At 35.3% G+C, this 21,454-nt stretch overlaps 1 protein-coding gene and 1 non-coding gene across 2 annotated transcripts in view; both read left to right on the top strand.

Annotated features, from left to right (window-relative positions):
- The first annotated feature begins 361 nt into the window (after positions 1–361).
- Positions 362–21,454, top strand: part of LOC140855623 (protein NRT1/ PTR FAMILY 5.10-like) — a 199,744-nt gene continuing 178,651 nt past the window's right edge. The window contains exons 1-4 of the mRNA XM_073251792.1: positions 362–521; positions 631–754; positions 1,831–2,447; positions 2,610–2,931. Coding sequence (XP_073107893.1) covers positions 404–521; positions 631–754; positions 1,831–2,447; positions 2,610–2,931 — 1,181 coding nt within the window. The 5' untranslated portion in view covers positions 362–403. The remainder of the gene's footprint in view (positions 522–630; positions 755–1,830; positions 2,448–2,609; positions 2,932–21,454) is intronic.
- On the top strand, positions 15,980–16,085 carry LOC140855127 (small nucleolar RNA R71). The gene has a single exon (XR_012138157.1). It is a non-coding gene; the product is annotated as a small nucleolar RNA R71 (small nucleolar RNA).

Genomic DNA, 21,454 nt, shown 5'->3' with positions numbered 1-21,454 from the left:
TCGTCACGGTTCCTATTTTTCTCAATTATCTGTTGCCTCTTCCTCCTTCACGCTGGTTTCTGTTATTTTTCAGCTATACAGATTAATCTTTTCACCCTTGTATCTTCCGTTCCTTTTATATACAGCTGGTACATTCAACTGTTGATGGCCTACTTTTTTTAATTTATCTTGCAAGACTTTTCTATATATTTTTTTTGTTTGCTTGATATAGCTTCATTTCTCAATCAATAAAAAAAAAAAAAAAAAGAAAGAAAAACTACGACCACTCTACTCTCTATCCCACTGGCGGAGCCAATTAAATATATTTCCGAAGGACAACAAACCTGCTGTCCCATTTCCATTTGTTCGGGAACCACAGCATCCTCGTTCAAGTTTTAATCCCGAGGAGAGAGAGCGAGCGAGGATGGAACGCGACCCCCTCCTCCGGCAATCCGCCACCGTTGCCGACGCCGACGACTACCGTGGCCTTCCCATCTCCAGGTCATCCTCCGGAGGCTGGTCTTCTGCCCTCTTCATTATAGGTAATTATAGGTATCATGAGATGCCAACACTCTCCCCACCCAAAAAAAATTCATCAATTCTCAGCCGTCTGATCTCGATCTAATCCATCATATGGATTATGGACTGCAGGAGTGGAGATCGCGGAGCGGTTCGCGTTCTACGGCATCTCCTCGAATCTGATCACCTACCTCACCGGCCCCCTCGGGAAGTCCGCCGCCGCCGTCAACACATGGTCCGGCGTAGCCTGTATGCTGCTATAGTCTGGTATGCTGTTTTGCTCCGAACAGCGAAGAAGTTGTTCAAACCGTCAATCTATTGTAGAACGGTCAAGATTGAGCCGCTATAGTCTAAAATCCCTTACTTTCTCGCTCGAGTCAGCATCATTTTAGATCACGTGCACACATGCCATACTAACGTGAATCCTGCCGCGGCTGGTGTCACCAGATTTGCCAAGCTGTGGGTTCAGATCCCATGCGGCCATTTCAATAAAAAAATTAAAAAAAAAAATCCTATGCGGTCCATCATATCCAACACACGGAGAATTATTTATATTGGTGTACGGATAGCCGCATGTGATCTATCTTAGAAAATGAAAGGCTCTAGCTTGAAAGTAAGGCCATTGTATTGAAATATGACATAGAAAGTGACAGGAGATTGCAAAACAGCCATAAAAAATGAGCGGCGTGGAGATTCCAACATATATTTGTCAAAGTTCTTATTGTTGTTGTTTTTGTTGACAAAAAAATGTAAAAAATATATTATTTAGTGATATTTATTTTGCCTAATGTAACAAATACTTGTATGGAATGTAGTAAATATTTCAAATTATGGAAATATATCATCTATTCGAATATGGAAAAATTTGAGTATCCTGTATCCACATTCATTAAAAAAATATATATATATATAGATATAGATAGACAATCATTTTTTCGAATCCAAATATCCAATTCTACTTACAATCATATTTAATATCATATACAGATATTAACTCTTAAAAAAAATATACAATCATATCAATATTTTATTAATTAATTTTTTTATTTATTTAATAATATTTTTATTATATGATCATAAAATTTAATTATCCAACTTATATTCATATTTATATTAATACTTTCAGTATTTTATTTATATTATTATTTATTTAAAATAAATATAGATTTGAATTTTTATAACCAACTAATATTCATATCTATGGTAGAAAGAGAATGACAAGATGATTTTTTTTTCAAAAAAGTTGAGCCTAATATTTAGTTCCTCTGGCTACTCACGAAGTTCCATTGTGAACTCCTGACATGCTGTTAAAAATGCTTGAAATCGAACCAGAAAGTACCAAAATGCTCTATATTGCTCAAAGACATTTTTCCGAATTAGAGACAGAAAACTGACTTCTTATTCTGCGGATTGGAATGGAGAACCACAGGGCTTGGGCATGCTCACCCTCTCATCGGTGCTGCCATCCATCCGTCTATCCACATGTGGTGACACAATGGATCCCACAGCCTGCAGACCATCTCCTGCCCAAGTGGCCTGCTTCTACTTCTCCCTCTATCTCAGTGCATTTGCCCAGGGAGGCCACAAGCCTTGTGTTCAAGCCTTTGGCGCTGATCAGTTCGACCAGAATGACCCTAAGGAATGCATGGACAAGAGCTCCTTCTTCAACTGGTGGTACTTCGGGATGTCTGGTGGCATTCTAGTTACAGGGGTGATCCTAAGCTATATCCAAGATAACATTGGTTGGGGCCTCGGATTTGGAATTCCATGCATTGCAATGCTGTTTGCTCTTGTTGTTTTCTTGCTTGGGACCAAGACTTATCGCTTCTATGTCCTGGAAGATCAGAGTCCATTTGTTCGAATAGGCAAAGCACTTGTGGCATTGGTAAGAGTAGGCAGGCAAGTTTTTCCATTGGATCTCAACAAACAGGAGAAACACCGCAGTACAAGTAGGAGTACATTTTAACGTCTGTTTATGAGATCATTTGTCTAGCAGACCTAGCGATATAATGATCATATATTAATCGGTAAGGCTCTTTTATGTTTGTCAATTTGTAGGCCATCTGGTGGTCCAACTTGTTCATCATCAAGCAAGAAAATTGATAGTGTAGACGATGTGGATCGTGCACGTGAAGCAAAGGGGATACTTGGATTGTTTCCGATATGGGCAAGCTGCTTGATATATGCTGTTGCTTTTGCCCAGTCTTCAACCTTTTTTACTAAGCAAGGAAGCACCTTGGATAGAAGGATAGGTTCAAACCTTGCAGTCCCACCTGCAGCACTACAAAGCTTTACCAGTGCCTCCATTGTAGCTTTCATTCCCATCTATGATCGTGTCCTTATGCCCATAGTCAGAAAATTCTCCGGAAAGCCTGCAGGCCTCACCATGCTTCAGAGGATTGGCACTGGAATGGTCATTTCTTTGATTCTATGGTTATAGCAGCTCTAGTGGAGCTGAAGAGACTTGAGACTGCCAGAGACTTTGCCTGGTCGATCAGCCCGCAGCAACCATTCCGATGAGCTGTGGTGGTTGATTCCCCAGTATGTTCTCTATGGGATTGCAGATGTTTTCACGATGGTTGGCTTGCAGGAGTTTTTCTATGATCAGATCCCTGATGCATTGAGAAGTCTCGGGCTTGCTCTCTACCTGAGCATCTTTGGCATTGGGGACGTCATCAGTAGCTTTCTGTATCTGTGATTGACAAAGCAACCGCAGAGAATGGCGAGAGTTGGTTTTCCACAATCTAAACCATGCTCATCTTGATTACTTCTATTGGCTTCTTGCTGGACCAGTGCTGTGGAACTGGTCATCTACTTGTACCTTCACGGGCTTATGTATACCAGAATAAAGGAAGCAGTGCAGTTGTGTAACATGACTTATGATATAATTGTGGGAAGTTGGGTCCTAATAGGCCTCCTAGTCGTTGGAATCTTTATTTGCCCATTAGACTTATGTTATTCAAGTTGCAAATGTTACTTAATGCAATTCCACAAGGTTGGCTAAATTGACTGTTATCATTAGACATGCACTCATATGCAAATAGAAATCTTATAATCTGATTCCATGCAACTTTGATTTAATTGTTAATGATAACTAAATAGCCTTATCAGTTCTCATGTGCTGCAATCGTGTGACTTGTTTTAAAGCTAACTTGTATTTTCCATATGAAGCTTGTGACAGCCTGTGAAGGCCTCATGCTGGCAAGGAGGAGAATTAAAGCACCATGTATAAAGGTTTAAGAGGAACTGTCCATGTAATTTTTGGATCAGGGACAAGAGGTGTACAGCGATTTCCATCCTCAGCTCTGGTGTATTTGTCCTCTAATTATGAGCTGTAGCTTTTGAGAATTCCTTCCACATGTACAAATTGGTTAGCTGTTACACAGCTGATAGTGCTATAGACTTTTAATGGTCCGAAGGCCTTTGCCCTTACGTACTGATATTCCTATCCTCTAATTGTGTGATGTTCGTATCACATGCCAAAAGCTTAGGCAGGACAGGAAATGGAGTGGAGATTGCTTTAGCTATTATTTTGCTTTCTTCTTTTAGTGACATTTAGGTGAAACCGGTGTAGCCGCATCAACATCACGTTTCCATTCTTAATAGGTGCATCTTTTTCTCATTAAACAATGTTTCAATATGCCTTGTCGATGATAACTTAAGATCAGTTTTCTTGTGAATTAAAAAGGATATTGCGCATCAATAATTGCATTCTTATTCAATAACAAGCTTGCTTCGATCACAAATGACAGGTGGTATCTCCTTTCTATGTCCAGAAGATGATGGCCTTTTGTTCAAATAAGTAAAGTTTTTTTTATGAGAAATTCTTTGTGCATCGCATGGTGCAATAACAGTGCACTGCCCCTTCCTATTGATCCACGAACCATGCTTTCCAATGCCATTAAATGCGCCATTAAATGCTTGCAGTCCCCAATTTTCAGTGACAAAATATTTTTTATGACTTTCTGATGTAGTGTATGATTTTTTATGAGTATATATAAGCATTAGTAAGTCATATATATTACAGAAAGTTATATATATTATTCAGGATGTTATATAAACTCACAAGAAGTTATATAAGGCATTAAAAGCCATATGACTTTCTGTAAATATGTATGACTTTCTGTGAATATGTATAACTTTTATGACCATATATGACTTCTTATAAATATATATGATATCCTGTGAATATATATGACTTTCTTTTAATATATATGACTTCCTAACGTCTTATATATACTCAAAAAAATCATACATATTCACAGGAAGTCATATATATTCATAGGAAGTCATATGACTTTCTAACGCTTTATATGGCTTCCTATGAGTGTATATAATATTTTAATAATATATATAATTTTTATAAATATATATGACTTTCTAACACTTTATATATATAGAAAGTCATCCACTGTATCAAGAACTCATACAAGGGCATTTTCATCATTGAAAATTAGGAATCTACGAGCATTTAATGGCGCATTTAATGACATTAAAAAGCTGGCTATGTGGACCAATAGGAAGGGGTGGTGCACAAAGAATTTCTATTTTTTATTGGTAAGGCATCCCCATTATATCTATAAAAGTGAAAGAAACACAACAGTTCAGGTAAATATTGGAAATTGTATCCCAAAACCAATCGTCAGCTGTTGATGATTGAGCTTATTGATGTAAATTTATATGAATTAATTATTAATAAAATATTATTTAACTTTTTCATCATCAATTGTACGTCTTCTTTATTGAACTCCTATGTCATGATGAAGTTTTAGGACTATTTTAAATTGATAAAGGAGATTTATCATTTAGTCCTTAAACGAGTTCATGACTAAATGATATGCTATTACTAGGACGATAGCTATATCAAGTGTAGGTCATTATGTGCCATATAGATTGGTTATTCTCTTAATCAAGGAGTGTGGAGACACTAGTATGGCATACAAGTGAGATGTAGGAGTATATCTCACTGGACGTGACCAACTTGGAGTACTTTGCTGTTAAGAGTTACTCCGAAGGTATATGGGTATAAGTGTCCCTCCGATCTGAGATCACCACGATGACTTGCAAGCAATTCATTATGCTTTGGTACTGGACTATTTGAATTTCTAATTTAATGATGGAAGATTTTTGAGCATAGTCAAGTACTTATGAAATCGATGTGTGAGTCAAAATGAGATTGGCCACTCTAAGTCATTGGAGAGTATGCCTCAATGTGTTTCAATTTAGCAAACTCTTGACCAGAATAGTCCTTATGAGGAGTCACAAATTAATTAGATTGAGATATAATTAGGATGCACTGATCAAGAGTTAACAGTTAACTCTGAAGGCATCCTGAGCATCAAGGGTCTGAAGTCATCCTGAGTATCAAGGGTTAAAGAGATGAATTATACGGTAATCATAGTCCATTAAGTTCTTGGATGTTGCTTCACGCACATTCGATCTATCCAGACATCGGATACCATTGCGAGATGGTCATTTGATTGGTATAGAAATTTATTCCTATGCTATCGACTTAGGTTCAAATGTATGAGGTCAATATATAAGAAGTACCTTTCCGATCATATAGTTGATTGATGATTGAGAATCGTTCGAAGGTAAAGTTGTCAATACGAATGATGATTAACCCATGCAATAGTTGCAATAAATTGATTCGCTGAGAATCAATGATATTTAAGAGGATTAGTCAATAATTAGATTGCCAATTAACTCAATTTGATTGAGTATTAAAATTTGGACTAAGACTAATTGAATTAGATTCAATTAGGTCAAATACGATTAGATCATAGGATGACCTAATCGCTAAGGGAGATTAAGTCCTGATTTGATCAGAACTTGAATTCAGTTAATTCTTATTTGAGTTACGATCAAATTAGATTGGATTCAATCACTTCTAATCAGATAGAGTTTGATTGGATCAAACTTGGTTTGAATTTAAAATCAAATTGAATTTTGAATTCAAGTTTGAATTCAAAATTCAAATGCTTGAACTCCCTTGTGCTGCCTTCTCTTCTCCATGATATTTCTCATCGCACAAAGCTTGTTTGTGCATGAGAAATCTCTAGCAAACACCCATGTTGTCGTCCATTAGTGATAGGGTGGAGGTTAGATTGTTTGAATTTAAATTGGATTTAAATCTGAACCCTAATTTAACCCTAATCCTATCTTATGTATTCCACCTGCGGCCCCTTGTGAAGAGATTTTATTTGTGTGACAAAAGAAAATGTTCTCAAGTTTTTTCCCATGCCCTTCAGCTCTTGTTCGGTCCTATTTGGATGAGGATTAGTTGGGCTTGATTCAAGTTCAAAAGGTTTTGAGTTTGAATCAAAAGCAAACTCTTATCTCATCCTATATCTCTTAATCAGCAACCATAAAAAGGTTATGGTTTTGTGCGATGAATCCTAATGCTTTTCCATGGTGCGAAACCAGAGAGAGGGTGGCCGAACAGGGGTCTTGGGTATGAGATCTGGGGTGGGTTGCCATCCATTAGCATTGAGAGCTTAGAGGAGAACCATCTCCTCTTAGGTGAGAGTCTGGTCTAGGTGCTGGGTTTTTGGGAGAAGGAAATTCAGATAAGATCTAGTTTTTTCTTATCTTTCCTCCACCATCCAGCGACCTCCGTTGATCCATCTTTGACCTCCATTGATCCATCTTCAACCTCGAAAGGATCTGAGGTGATACCAGAAGAAGATCAATTTAGCTCAGCCATCAGAAGTGGTCTTTGTGAGCTAGCACTCCTGAGGACTGCAGATCTAACAAGGACTTCATGTGGACGATTTGTAAAGATCAGACAAGCTATGCAGTTGCGAATAACCAGCAAGGACCTCCAAATCCACATTCACGATCGTGGTGTTCGACTATCCATGCTCAAGTATTTCGATAGTAGTAGATTAGATCTATTGCTTTACTAGTTTTCATACACATCATGCAGATTTTATATGTTCAGTTTTTTATATGCATATATACATGTTGAAGATCTATTTGTAGGATGTTTAATGATATGATCATGTGCATGCATCTTAGAATAAAATATTTAATCAAATTGTATTCCACAGTAAAAATTTAAAATGCATGCACAAAATTTCTGCAGTTTTCCAATAATGGTATCAGAGACACATTTCTTATGACATGTATATTCTGTATGTAGTTCTATAAATTTAAATTTTAATTATTTAGATTACATCTAAATAATTAGTTTGAATTCTGAATAGTGTAGTAGTTGGATTAGAAAGATCACCATGGCATCCGATCATCGAAGAAAGTAGCATTTCATGGCCCTCTCCTCTCATTCGATGGGGTTCACCTATGGCATGTAGGGGTCTGATGCGGTTATTTCCATGAAGATGAATAGCGAAAGGAGCTTAAAAATTAATTTTAGATCTGATATATTGTATGTTAAATCTGAAATCAATTTACAGTTGATTGCATGAAAACTAGTAAAATATTTTGTAAAATTTAAAACTATTTTCAAATACCAAACCCTAACCCATAGCAACCCTAAATTTAATTAAGAATTAAGTAATCTAGATCTGAGAATCAAAGATCTAAGACTAATTTTCATAAATCATGGATTTGTGGGTTAGCTTAAGTCAGGTCCGTTTAACTGGATTAGACCTAGGGTTAGAAATCACATAGATAATGGACTATGTTAAGCAATTGATCAAATTTAATTAACTGTTGATTCTGATTAGGTCAATTCTTCTCTTGATCAATTCTCAATAGTTGTAGTTGATCAAAATCCTTGCCTTTGATTAGACCAAGATGGACCTCGATCTGGCTCAGTGGTCGAGTCTGAATCTTTAAACAGATCAAATTGAAATAGATAAATCGATTGGTGTCTAAGGTAAGTTTGACAGTTTTGATCGGTGGTCATAGATTGGGAGCTACTTGCATAGATTGAGTCTATGACGAGTTAATGCATATTTCTCCCATCGATCTCATCTATCTGACCAATGTGGTTGATCTGTGTTCAATTAGGCTGCTCATTGACTCGCACTAACCCACGTCATATAGGTGAATCAGTGTGACTGATTTAGATGCCCTGGACCAGCTTGTATCAAATCTTCTTTTATCTGACTTGATGAAGTCAGTGGGAGAATTATGATTAGCTAGTCAGTCTTTTTAATTCTCTTAAAATGATTTAACCAAATTTTTTAAATTATTAGATCCATAAAATGAAATAGATATAGGGATAACTAAATCATAGCCTCCCATTAAGTTGAATGGTAATGGTCCAATAGTCTGGATGATCATTGGATGGTGCCACATGCCTGGTGCTCATCTAATTGTTGGAATTATCATTCATAATATGATAATTTAGTTGTCTTTCTAATAGGTGCTCAAGTTAGTCGAGCCACACTCAGACTTGGTCATTCGTTAGTCTGATGTGCTAAATTTTATCATTTTAATGGTTGGACCTAACCAGCACATTCAGTAGAGGCCAAAGCCTACTGAAATGTAGCTTGAGATGAAATCAAATACTAAAAATTATTTAAAAAAATAATTGATTATGAATCTACCCATAGATGCACAAGGATTGGTTGAGCTACACTCGAATCTGAATGTAGTCTATGTGAATTTTAGTACCTACTAAAGAATTAAAGTAATTTTTTGAATTAGAGATAGAGACTATTAATTCGTATAAAATAGTGGGACAATCTTTAGACTAAAGTCCAAGTCTTTAGGCTTAATTAATTTATATACTAATTAGACCTTATATTTTCTTTTAGATATAGCTATTTCTTTGTCACTCTGATCGCTATTGGATAGCGATAAGCTAACAGGATCCAATTTTGATAGCTGGTATAAAAAATTAAAGATAGTCCTGAAGCACAAGCGGATCTTATACATTCTGACAGATCCGACACCTGAGGAGTCAGCTCCGAACGCTCGTGGTATGATCTGAGATACTTATTAGAAATGGCTCAATGATCACTGCACGTTGCATCATGCTGACAGCGATGAGTGATGAGTTCAGTCGTAGGTTCGAGAATGCTCAGTCGAGGATATGCTTCAAATGTTGAACGAGTCCTTTGATACTCCTATGATGTTGAAAGGCACAAGACCAGTTGTGCTATCTTCAACGTCCAGATGAGGAAAGGGATATCAATTACTGATCATGTACTGTACATGATTGAGTTGCTTGAGCACTTGAGCAAGCTCGAATTTTTCTTATACGAATAGCTTAGGAAAGATGCGATTTTAAACTCTTTACCTAAATCATACCTTCCATTCTTTACTCATTTTAGAATGATAAATCCTGTAGTGAACTACCATGGCTTGCTGGAGTTGCTGCAGAACTTTGAGAAGGATCACAGCTCCATAAGAAGTCGGTGAACTTAGTGGGAGGGTCTTCTTTTGGATGTTGATCCTTTAAGAAAAGAAAGAAAAATAAGAAGAAGATGCAAAGTGCTGGGATGTCTTAGCCTAGTCAGACCAAGAAGCCCAAGGTCAATCAAAGCCAAGCAGAATGCTTCTATTGCAAGAAGCGGAGGCACTGAAAGAGAAACTATCCTCAGTATATTGCCTCTCTTGATCCGAACAGATCGAATAAGAAGAAGAAGCAAGCTGTTGCTGGACAAAGTATTTATATGATAACTCCTTGTAACTTCTCTATTTGTGATTCTACTATCTGGGTATTATATATCGAAAATTCTATTAACATATACAATTCGTTGCAGAGTTTGCAGGTCAGTAAGAGATTTAAAGAATGAGAGAGATTCCTTAATTGGAGATGGAAGATCAGTTTTAGTTCTAGCTATAGAAATTATCGAACTTGTATTCAAGTCTAATATCATTGTTCTTAGTGAATGTCACTTTTATCCTAATTTTTTATCGAATATTATTTTGTAGGTCATTTGATCAAAAATAGTTATGAAATATCAGTAAAAAAAAATTTTGTAATGTCATTTTGAATGGTATTACTATCATGAATGGATAATTGAACAATGAGATTTGCATACTATCATAGCCTGTTAATGTAGTGTACATGTCTAGCAAATGTCCTAGAGTAGATGATGTGTCTGATATCTATCCTTGGCACCATAGGCTAGGTCATATGAACAAGAATAGGATAAACAGACTGACAAAAAAAAAAATTTGTTAATCCTAAGATTGATTTTGATGATTTCAAAATATTGAGTATAGATAATACTAATCATGTATTTTAAAGATGATTGTAGGAGTTTTCAAGTATTTAAATTGAAGAATTCATCTATGAAAAAAATCTCCTCAAGTTGGCAAGCCAAAGCCTTCAAGAAATAAAGTTTTATAAGTTTGGATAGCTCATTATGAAGAAAAAATAATATTGAAAGATTTTGAATCGATTCCAAAAGATTTTGAGTTGATTTCGGTATGTTGGCATGCTTGACACATAAATTGAGTCGATCCAGTGGAAGACTGAGCCGATTCAGTCTGAGTGGATATAGAAAATAGAAAGCTAAAATTTCAGAATCTCAGACTTAGCTGACCCAGTGAAAAATTGAGCTGGCTCAGTATTTAGTCGACTTAGTAAAATACTAAAGAAAAACTAAGCTAACCCAGTACTTAATCGATCCAATGAAAAACTTAATCGGCTCAATGATCTGTAACGGCTAGTTTTCTATTTTACAGCTTTTTATCTCCAATATTTCACAATGACTACTTCAGCTCCTCCAATGGCTAGAACATTTTCTCTAGCCTCTGTCGAGCCTATTTAAAGGTGGAGAATCAAAGAAAAAATAAAGAAAGAGGATTGAAAGAAGAAATCATTCCAGTTTGAGAGTTTCATTGAATATCTAAGAAAAAAAAAGAAAAGAGAGATATTCAAGCATAGATTTCAGTGGACTTTCAAGAGCAGATTTTTTCAACATCTCAATCATCCTTTCAAGTATCAAAGAAGAAAAGTTCAAACTTTAAAGATCAACCTTGCAATATCTTCATCGAGCTTAAAAGAGTTTTTTTTTATTTTCATTTTGTGCTGAATTTTGTTTTATATTTTTGTTTCTTTACAAGTTTTTTTTAGAGAAAGAAACTTGGGGTTGATTGTTAGCCCAAAAAATAATCATTGTATAGTTGTGGTTGGTGAGCCAAGGTTAAAACCAATGAGGTTGATAGTGAGCCTGAAAAACTATCGGTGTAGGGTTGATAGTGAGCTCGAAAAACTATCGATGTAGGGTTATGGTTGATGAGCCCATGATGCGTAGTCGTTGATAGCACCAAAAATAACTCTACTCACTACGTAGGTAGGATGAGTCGAGATCGTATCCTCAGGGATCTTGGGCTAAGTTGAAATTGCAAGATAAAAAAAAGAAACATTATTTTTGATTTAAAAAATAAATTATCTTAAAATTGAGGTAATTAGAAAATAAAGAGCTCGGGAGTTTTGAATTACTTTGCACTAGCAGAGTTGTATCTCTCTTTTTTTTTTAATTAAATGGATGCGATTAATCTTAAGAAAAATATCTGTCTTTCCTCGGCACGCTCCGTACCCGTAGATCACAGTGCGTCTTCGAAAAGTACTAGATAAACAACTCTTCTTTCCTCGGCACGCCCCATACCCGTAGATCACGGTGCGTCTCCGAAAAGTAAAAGTTGTTCCTAATATTAATCTAACAATAAAGCATAAATAAAAGCATATAAAGGAGAGCAAATAAAGAACTCATGACAATTTAAATAAAAAGCATAATCTTTATTGCATATAAAGAAATACAGGAAAGTTTAGAATAATAAACCATCTCTGTGTCGTTACAAAATTTCTTCTCCACTCCCGAGACTGCTAGCCTAGCTGCTCATGAAGTAGTCCCTTTCTATTCCTCTATGCAAGGCTCTAGAAGAATTTCTGGGCTCCCCCTCTAATGGGAATACAAAAGCCTTTTTATAGGTATTAAGAGGGAGGAGTTTTACATAATTTTTCGATGTGGGACTAAAAAAAAAATATAAATTTTTTCACTTGAGGTATTTCCAAATAAAAATTTTTTCCTTTAATTTGCTCGCCACTGTGTCTGCGGTGCGCGCCTGCTTGCATCCGTCCCGCCCGCATCCACGCTCACCCGCGCACCCACGAGCTCACGCCGCATCCATTCCTCGCGCGTTCTGCATCCTGCCCGCATCCACGCCGCATCCTCGCATTCACGCGCGCCCGCATTCACGCGCGTCCACGTTCACACGCGCCCAGGGAAAATCAACGTGAACCAACCTTTTCACATACCAAAAAGAAACTTTTGTTTCTTTACAATGACATCTATATCCTTTTAGATTCCTTGCATAGTATCTTCATTTTTTATAATACCGGATGCGTCTTTCTTTTATTTTAATTTTATTTTAAGTCGAAATTTCTTTAAACTTGAGTCTTTTTGATCTATGAATCGGACTCTTTGTATCGACGATCATCTTTCCTGTAAAACATAAAAAGAAGCATCAAATTTTTAATAAATAAAATAAATTAAATATAATTTTTTGCTTTAAATGACTTAAATTAAGTGTTTATCACACCCTCCAACTTGAATTTTGCTCGTCCTCGAGTAAAATAGATATATCAGCATTGTGTACCGACTCAGTTTTGAATCAAAAATTAGGTTAGGCATCCCAAAAGGTAGATGATACTTGGTCAGACCATTTAAAGAGATATTTCATTGGATTATCAATTTGACCCAATTAGTGATTGAGTATTAACTAAAGAAATTTCAGAGCTTTTCTTTCACCAACTCCCCACTTTACTCTTTAAATTCTCTAACTTAATGAGAAAGAGGTTTATTATCTTCTTGCAATTTAGTCCCCTTAATATATATATATATATTATTATTATTATTATTATTTTATATATATATATATAACATTGCCTACCTTTTTACGCGAACCACAATACTTACTTAGGCGAAAGGGCCCGGTTACTCAGTAGGAAACCAATGTTTTTTTTTTTTTTTTTTTTTTTTAAGAAGAATTTTTGCATACCTCGATCTTTCCACCCAATTTCTCATGAAGTAAATTCTTTATTGAGATCAGTAAGAAGAGGGTTGTAGAATCACTCCTAAAATTTGGTCTAGTTTAAACCCTACCATTCATTGGATTTTCTTAATAATTTATTCCTCAGTATCTCTAGAATTATCTTGACCGTTAATCATTCATTTATTAGGATGCCTAATTGACTCTTAATCAAAATAAAATTTGAATACACAAAACTAATTATTTCTGACCATACTCGAGGATTTGATTAATTTTCTTCCCCCCCAACTTAATCTACATTGTCCTCAATGGAGTAGGAAAGCAAAGAAAATAACAGGAGAGAGTGCACCTGGGATAATTTTGCTTCGAAAGTTGAAGATAGCTTCATTGATTAATAGGCTCTTGTTTTAAATTCCTGCAACTGTGGTAAAGTAAAAAAAAATATGAAATCGTTGGGTTGCCTCCCAACAAGCGCTAAGTTTTATGTCTTTAGCCAAACGTCAAGTTTATTAACAGACTCTTCCATACAGAGTGGTCCTTTATTCTTTAAAAAAAATGATAATCAGTTAAAATAAAATAGAAGAAATTTGGATTGCCTCCCAAAAAGCGCTAAGTTTTACGTCTTCAGCCAGACGTCATATGCAATAAAACCAATAAAAGATGAGCAATGGCTCATACTTGATTGTCCATGGAGGAGTGGTTTTATCATGTGGTGTATCCAACAATATGTTAACTTCTTTCATATATCCCTTAAAGTCATACACTCTAAAGTGAGCCAAGCAAGTATCTAAGGGGTCAGGTGCTAGAATTGTGGGTGTTGCATCTTCTATAATGTCTTCTAGTGTATCTATTTCGAAGCAACTATCCATTGATGGTCCTTGGGAAGCACCAAACACATTCAGTCTCAGTTTCTTATTCCCAAACGATACGTCCATGACTCCTGTCCTACAATTGATGCATGCATTCGCCGTAGCTAGGAAGGGTCGTCCTAAGATAATGGGAATTTATCTGGAGTTGCCACTTAATTCCATATCGAGAATCAGAAAATCAACTGAAAAGTAAAACTCATCTACCTTGACCAAGACATCCTCAAGCATTCCACGTGGTTCCTTAATTGATCTGTCGGCTAACTGCAGTGTGACTGATGTGGGTTTCAGTTCTCCAAATCCAAAAAGTTCATACACCGAACTAGGTAAAAGATTCACACTTGCCCCTAAATCCAGAAGAGCTTTTTCAATGTGATAATCTCCTATAACACAGGAAATGATGGGGGCTCCTGGGTCCTTAAGCTTTGGAGGAGTGGCATGCTGGAAGACAGAACTAGCCTGTTCAGTGAGACGTACTTTCTTTGGGATTTGTGATCTAGATTTACGTTTTTGGGTGCACAAATCCTTCAAAAATTTAGCATAAGCAGGGACATGTTTGATTGCGTCTAAAAGGAAAAGATTAATTTGGACTTGCTTAAACAATTCCAACATCTCATCAAGTTTTTCTTCCTTCTTATCTGCAGGAATAGGGGCTTTCAGGGCATCCAAAAATGGGGCTTTAGGCAAGTAAGATGACTCCGGTGCAGTTGGTTCCTTCTCTATTTTCAGGTCCTCCTTATTCTTGGGTGATTTGAATTCGGTTAGAGGTTTAGGGTCGATCTCATTGGTTTTACTAGTGTGTTCAATGACCTTCCCACTTCTCAGAGTCATGATTGATTTGGCATGTTCAGAAAAAGCTTCTGGGGTATTAGAACTCTCAATCATAAATTGCCCTCTTGGGTTGGTCTCGGGTTGGCTAGGTAATTTTCCTCCTTCCCTCCTACTAAATGCAGTTACTAGTTGACCTATCTGGGTCTCTAGCTTAGCAATGGATTGTGTGTGGGAGTTAAGGGTCTGAGTGTTGACTTTTAATCGTTCTAGTGCTTTTAGGACTTTTTCCTCAAAAGCTGAGCTGTGACCAGTAGTAGACGGTTGAGGAACATTTTGGAATTGATGGTATGGTCCATGCCTATATGTTGGGTCTTGATATTGAGGTCGAGGTGTGGCAGGACCAACCGCTGGTTGTGGTCTCCAGAAAAAATTTGGATGGTTTCTCCAGTCGGGGTTATAAGTGTTCGAATATGGATCGTTTCCTGGTCTGCGAGCTTGTTGGACTTGAGCTTGCAGAACCTGCTCGTGCACAAACTCAGGAAATTGAGGTGCGGCTGGGCATTCACTAACAAAATAGTTCGGACTTGCACACCATGCACAAACTTCTTGGATTGGGTTAGATGGAATCGGGGATTGTCCAGTATTTAGAAGACGATCTAATTTTTGGGACAGTTCATCTATCTTTTGATGGATATCTATGGTATTTCCTACTTCATATATTCCACCTCTTTTTGGGTTTAACATGGGTTTATCTCTAATAGAGGCAGACATATGATGTAATGAATTTTCACTTAAAATTTCAAACAGTTGCCATGCCTCATCCTCATTTTTCAGCATAAATGTCCCACCGCATGATGCATCGACCATTTGTCGATGTCTTTCGGAGAGCCCATCATAAAAATATTGGATTAACTGCCACTTGGGTACAGCATGGTGGGGACATTTTCTAATAAGGTCTTTTAATCTCTCCCATGTTTCATGAAACATTTCTCCATCTAATTGAAAAAAACTAGTTATGGCTTTCCTTATTTGATTAGTTTTTCCTATGGAAAAATATTTCTTGAGAAACTCTCCTTGCAGCTGGTCCCAGGTTGATACAGTCATGGAATCCAAAGTATGTAGCCAGTATTTGGCTTTGTCCTTAAGTGAAAAAGGGAATAATTTCAACCTAAGAGCATCATCAGAGAAGTTGTGAATTTTGACAGTTGAGCATATCTCAAGAAATTCTTCAAGATGTTTATAAGGGTCCTCATTACTAAGTCCATAAAATGAAGGTAACATTTGGATTATACTGGACTTAATTTCATATTGAGTGGCCTCCACAGGGGGTACTTGAATACAAGGAGAGTAGGTATATGTGGAAGGAGTAAAGTACTCCTTCAATTGCTTGGGTGGATCATTCTCCTGATTTCAGTCCATATTTTTACGTCTGTTGGCTCTAAAGGTTCTTTCTATTTCTGGATCAAAAGGTTGGATTTCTGATCGTAACAATTTACGGCCAAGCATACACCTTACAATTATACTGTAGAGCAAACACAAATTTTTTTTTTTATAATATATATTTTTATAATAAAGTGAGAAAAGAATGAAGAAAATCTAAAGAGAAGAACCTAAGAATCTTAAATCTATGAAATAGAAGAAATTAGTTAATGTTTAGATGTTAATTGCAATCAACTTAAACAATCATAGACTCTCTATCCTAAGGTTAACTTAGATCTAGACAGCTCCTAACTTTCAAGACCGCCTTTGAGCACTCCAAGCTCAAGACTGACTAACTGACTCGGCCAGGTAAGCGTAAGATGTGGGAGATTTCCTGCTCGTTGCTTTCCTTAGACACCAACTGAGTTGGCCAGGTCAGTCAACGGAACCAATTGAAAACCACTTTCTTTAACCACTTGCCTTAGACACCGAGCAATTAACCAATCCGCACTCGATTCAACTATAGAGCTTTCTTATCCTATTGAGCTCGAAATTCCTAGGGCTGACGTCTAGTTGATTTTAGATTAAGGTCTAGGTTATGCAAATGCAAGGGGGTGATTTGTGGGCCAAGGAAGGGTGATCAAATCCCCACCTTATCTGGTTAATGGGTTATTGCCCTTAAGATTAATTATGGAGATGCAATGCAAAGAAACAAGGTGTCCAATCAAGTTAGAAATTTTTATATTTGAGGTTACGCTATTTTAGTTAAGTGTTATGAAATGTCAGTGGCTTTTTTTTTTCAATTTTTTTAATTCAACCGTGCCAAGATCCCCGGCAACGGCGCCAAAATTTGATGCGTAGTCGTTGATAGCACCAAAAATAACTCTACTCACTACGTAGGTAGGATGAGTCGAGATCGTATCCTCAGGGACCTTGGGCTAAGTTGAGATTGCAAGATAAAAGAAAGAAACGTTGTTTTTGATTTAGAAAATAAATTATCTTAAAATTGAGGTAATTAGAAAATAAAGAGCTCGGGAATTTTGAATTACTTTGCACTAGCAGAGTTGTATCTCTTTTTTTTTTTAATTAAATGGATGCGATTAATCTTAGAAAAAATACCTGTCTTTTCTCGGCACGCTCCGTACCCGTAGATCACGGTGCGTCTCCAGAAAGTACTAGGTAAACAACTCTTCTTTTTTCGGCACGCCCCGTACCCATAGATCACGGTGCGTCTCCAGAAAGTAAAAGTTGTTCCTAATATTAATCTAACAATAAAGCATAAATAAAAGCATATAAAGGAGAGCAAATAAAGAACTCATGACAATTTAAATAAAAAGCATAATCTTTATTGCATATAAAGAAATACAGGAAAGTTTAGAACAATAAACCATCTCTGTGTCGTTACAAAATTTCTTCTCCACTCCCGAGACTGCTAGCCTAGCTGCTCATGAAGTAGTCCCTTTCTATTCCTCTATGCAAAGCTCTAGAAGAATTTCTGGGCTCCCCCTCTAATGGGAGTACAAAAGTCTTTTTATAGGTATTAGGAGGGAGGAGTTTTACATGGTTTTCCGATGTGGGACTAAAAAAAAAAATATAAATTTTTCTACTTGAGGTATTTCCAAATAAAAATTTTTTTCTTTAATTTGCTCGCCACTGTGTCTGCGGTGCGCGCCTGCTTGCATCCGTCCTGCCTGCATCCACGCTCACCCGCGCGCCCACAAGCTCACGCCGCGTCCATTCCTCATGCGTTCCGCGTCCTGCCCGCGTCCGCGCCGCATCCACGCCGCATCCTCACGTTCACGCGCGCCCGCATTCACGCGCGTCCACGTTCACGCGTGCCCAGGGAAAATCAATGTGAACCAACCTTTTCACATACCAAAAAGAAACTTTTGTTTCTTTACAATGACATCTATATCCTTTTGGATTCTTTGCATAGTATCTTCATTTTTTATAATACCGGATGCGTCTTTCTTTTATTTTAATTTTATTTTAAGTCTAAATTTCTTCAAACTTGAGTCTTTTTGATCTATGAATCGGACTCTTTGTATCGGCGATCATCTTTTCTGTAAAACATAAAAAGAAGCATCAAATTTTTAATAAATAAAATAAATTAAATATAATTTTTTGCTTTAAATGACTTAAATTAAGTGTTTATCAGCCCAAAAAAATCAAATAGATTTATTTGTGAGCCCAAAAAAATAAACACACTATAGTCAAGAGATTATAGTAGAATTTTCAAAGGAAGCTTGGGGAGTGGACGTAGGAGCAGATTGCTCTGAACCACTATAAATCTTGTATGTTTATATTGTGCGGGCTCTCTTGCCTTAATTTCTTGCTTTATTTGTTTTCATTTTTTGCATAGCAACTTATATACTTTATCTCTGCTATTGTATATTATAATCACCACATAATCACTTAAGTTAGAAGTATATATTTATTGAGAGTTTTAATTTGACTTAAAATTTTATAAAATACCCAATTCATCCCTCCTTTTGGGTAGCCATACCTAAGTAACAATTGGTATTAGAGCGGGTGCTCTGTTATTAGTTATTGATCTAATATTCTAGAGCCAAAGATCTTGAAAACCCAAGATGGAATCTATTTTTAATGAAGGATATTCTATAGATAGACCCCTACTTCTTAATGGCACAAACTACACATTTTGGAAAACACGCATGAAAATTTTTATACAAACACAAGATTATGATTTATAGAAGATTATAGAAAATGGCTCACACACCCATGATGCATCAATTGAGCATGATAAAGAATTATCCCAACTTAATGCTAAGACTATGAATATTCTTTATTGTTCGTTAGATTTAAATAAATTTAACTTGATTTCTTCTTACATTTCAGCAAAGGAAGTATGAAAAAAATTGAAAATAACCTTTGAGAGGCAAATAAAAGAGAAGAATCAAGCTTCCAAGAAGAAAAGGAAGCTCACCCCAAACTATGCCTCATGGCTCCTGAGGATGGAAAGAAAAAGAAGAAGAAGAAATAAAAGAAAAAGAAAGCAATGATTAAGGGAGCGCAAGGCAAAGAAGAAAGAAATGAGGAAGAGGAAGAAAGAATTATAAATCCTTATCTCATGATCAATGACGATGAGGTAAATCTTGAAAATTTTTTTAATTTTTTATTTGATGAATTATTAGAGACCTTTCAAGAGCTTATGGATGAATATAAAAAGATAAGGTTGAAAAATAAAGAATTAAAGAAATCAAAGCTTCTTTTAATTGATGAAAAGAATACTTTAGCTAAAGAAAATAATATACTTTTTGAATCTGAAAAATCTTTAGTTGAAAAAAATAAAAAGTTGAAAAAAGAATCTAAAAAATTAAAATTTTCTATTAATGAGAAGAAAAATTTATTGAAAGAAGAAATTTCTTTTCAAATAAAATGAGAAATTAATCAAAAAGATTGAAATTTTAAAGCTCATGCTTGAAAAATACACTTATGGATCACAAAAGCTTCAAACAATTTTAAATAATCAAAAAACTATTTTCAATAGAGCTGAAATTAGTTATAATTTTTTAAAAAAATAAAAATTTATAAAAAATATATTTAGCAAAGTTTCATTTGAAAATCATTCAATTATATGTTTCAAATGTAATAAAATTGATCATAAAATTTTAAAATGCAACACCAAAAGAGTTGGCCAAACCTTAATCAAATAAATTTGAATTTCAAAAAGAATCATATGCTCTAATTCAAATGAACCCACAATGGCTTGGGTACCAAAAGTTAAGAAATAATTTTGCAGGTGTACCAAGCATCTTTTGGCATGAAAGGATCAAATTCTTAAAAATGGATGCTTAGGATTTAAAATAAATGGATGATGATTTTTGGTAAAGCTAAATCTTTTTTACATCATACCATCATTGATTATTGATTGATTTTGATGATTTATCAATGTGTGTAATGATTTTATTCTATAAGTTAAAGGTTTTAAATATATTTACATAATTGAAAGAATATCAAGATAAGACATACATTCATAAAAGATTATATGCTTGATTAATGCATATACTTGTTGGATTTTTTTAAACATTTTATCCTTGGAAATTAATGGAAAACAAAATTTCAAAAATTTTGATGCTTACTTGAGTGAATGTTATATGTATTTGAATAAATTGAATGCTTAGTTTAATATATAATCCTCTCAATTGATACTTGCACTTAAATTTCACTTAATGTTAAATGGCTTTGTTTGCAAAAGAAAGGACGAGAAAATTTGGTAAATGGAGAAAGCAAATCAAATTATATTGAAATATTATTATTTTTTATAATGTGATATCAATTTGGATATGAAATATAAAATTTGATAAGAAGTAGTTTGGTTGTATTAAGAGTAAGCAAGGAATGAAACTAAAAAATTTAGCATATAGTAAGGGAGAGCAAATTTTGAATAAAAATTGAACTCAATTGATTATAGTATTAAAGAGGAGAGCATTTGATATTTGAATTTAAGAAAATTTTTAAAAATGAAAGAAATGTTTTAAGCATATTTTGAATCAAAAGACAAGTTTTTCAAAGAAAAAGTGATTCATTGATTTTTTGAATTAAAATATCTCTTATTATAATACATGTCTTGATGAATTGATTTTGATGATGATTTTTGAACTTTCACTTGATCTTTTTGATGATGTCAAAAAGAGGAAGAGAGTTGGTGAGTATATATTTAAAAGATTAATGCTTAAGATGCTCGTTAACTTGATGATTGAAACCTTAATACTCATTGATTTGATTGACACATTCTTTAATATGAGTATATATAAAATATGCAATAAATTAAAGATTAATTAAGAATATGCATGAAGTGTGAACTCACATATATTTACTTTATCACTTCATGATTCAATTTGGATGAAACATATTATTTATTTTTATTGCACATATACTAAAATTTTGTCATCATCAAAAAGGTGGTGATTGTTGACCCTAGGATTGATTTTGATGATTCTAAAATATTAAGTATAGAT

This window comes from Elaeis guineensis, chromosome 1 (genome assembly GCF_000442705.2).
Source record: "Elaeis guineensis isolate ETL-2024a chromosome 1, EG11, whole genome shotgun sequence".
In the NCBI taxonomy this organism is placed as follows: Eukaryota; Viridiplantae; Streptophyta; class Magnoliopsida; order Arecales; family Arecaceae; genus Elaeis; species Elaeis guineensis.
The sequence above is the reverse complement of the archived record's forward strand: the minus strand, read 5'-3'. Positions and strand labels throughout refer to the sequence as shown.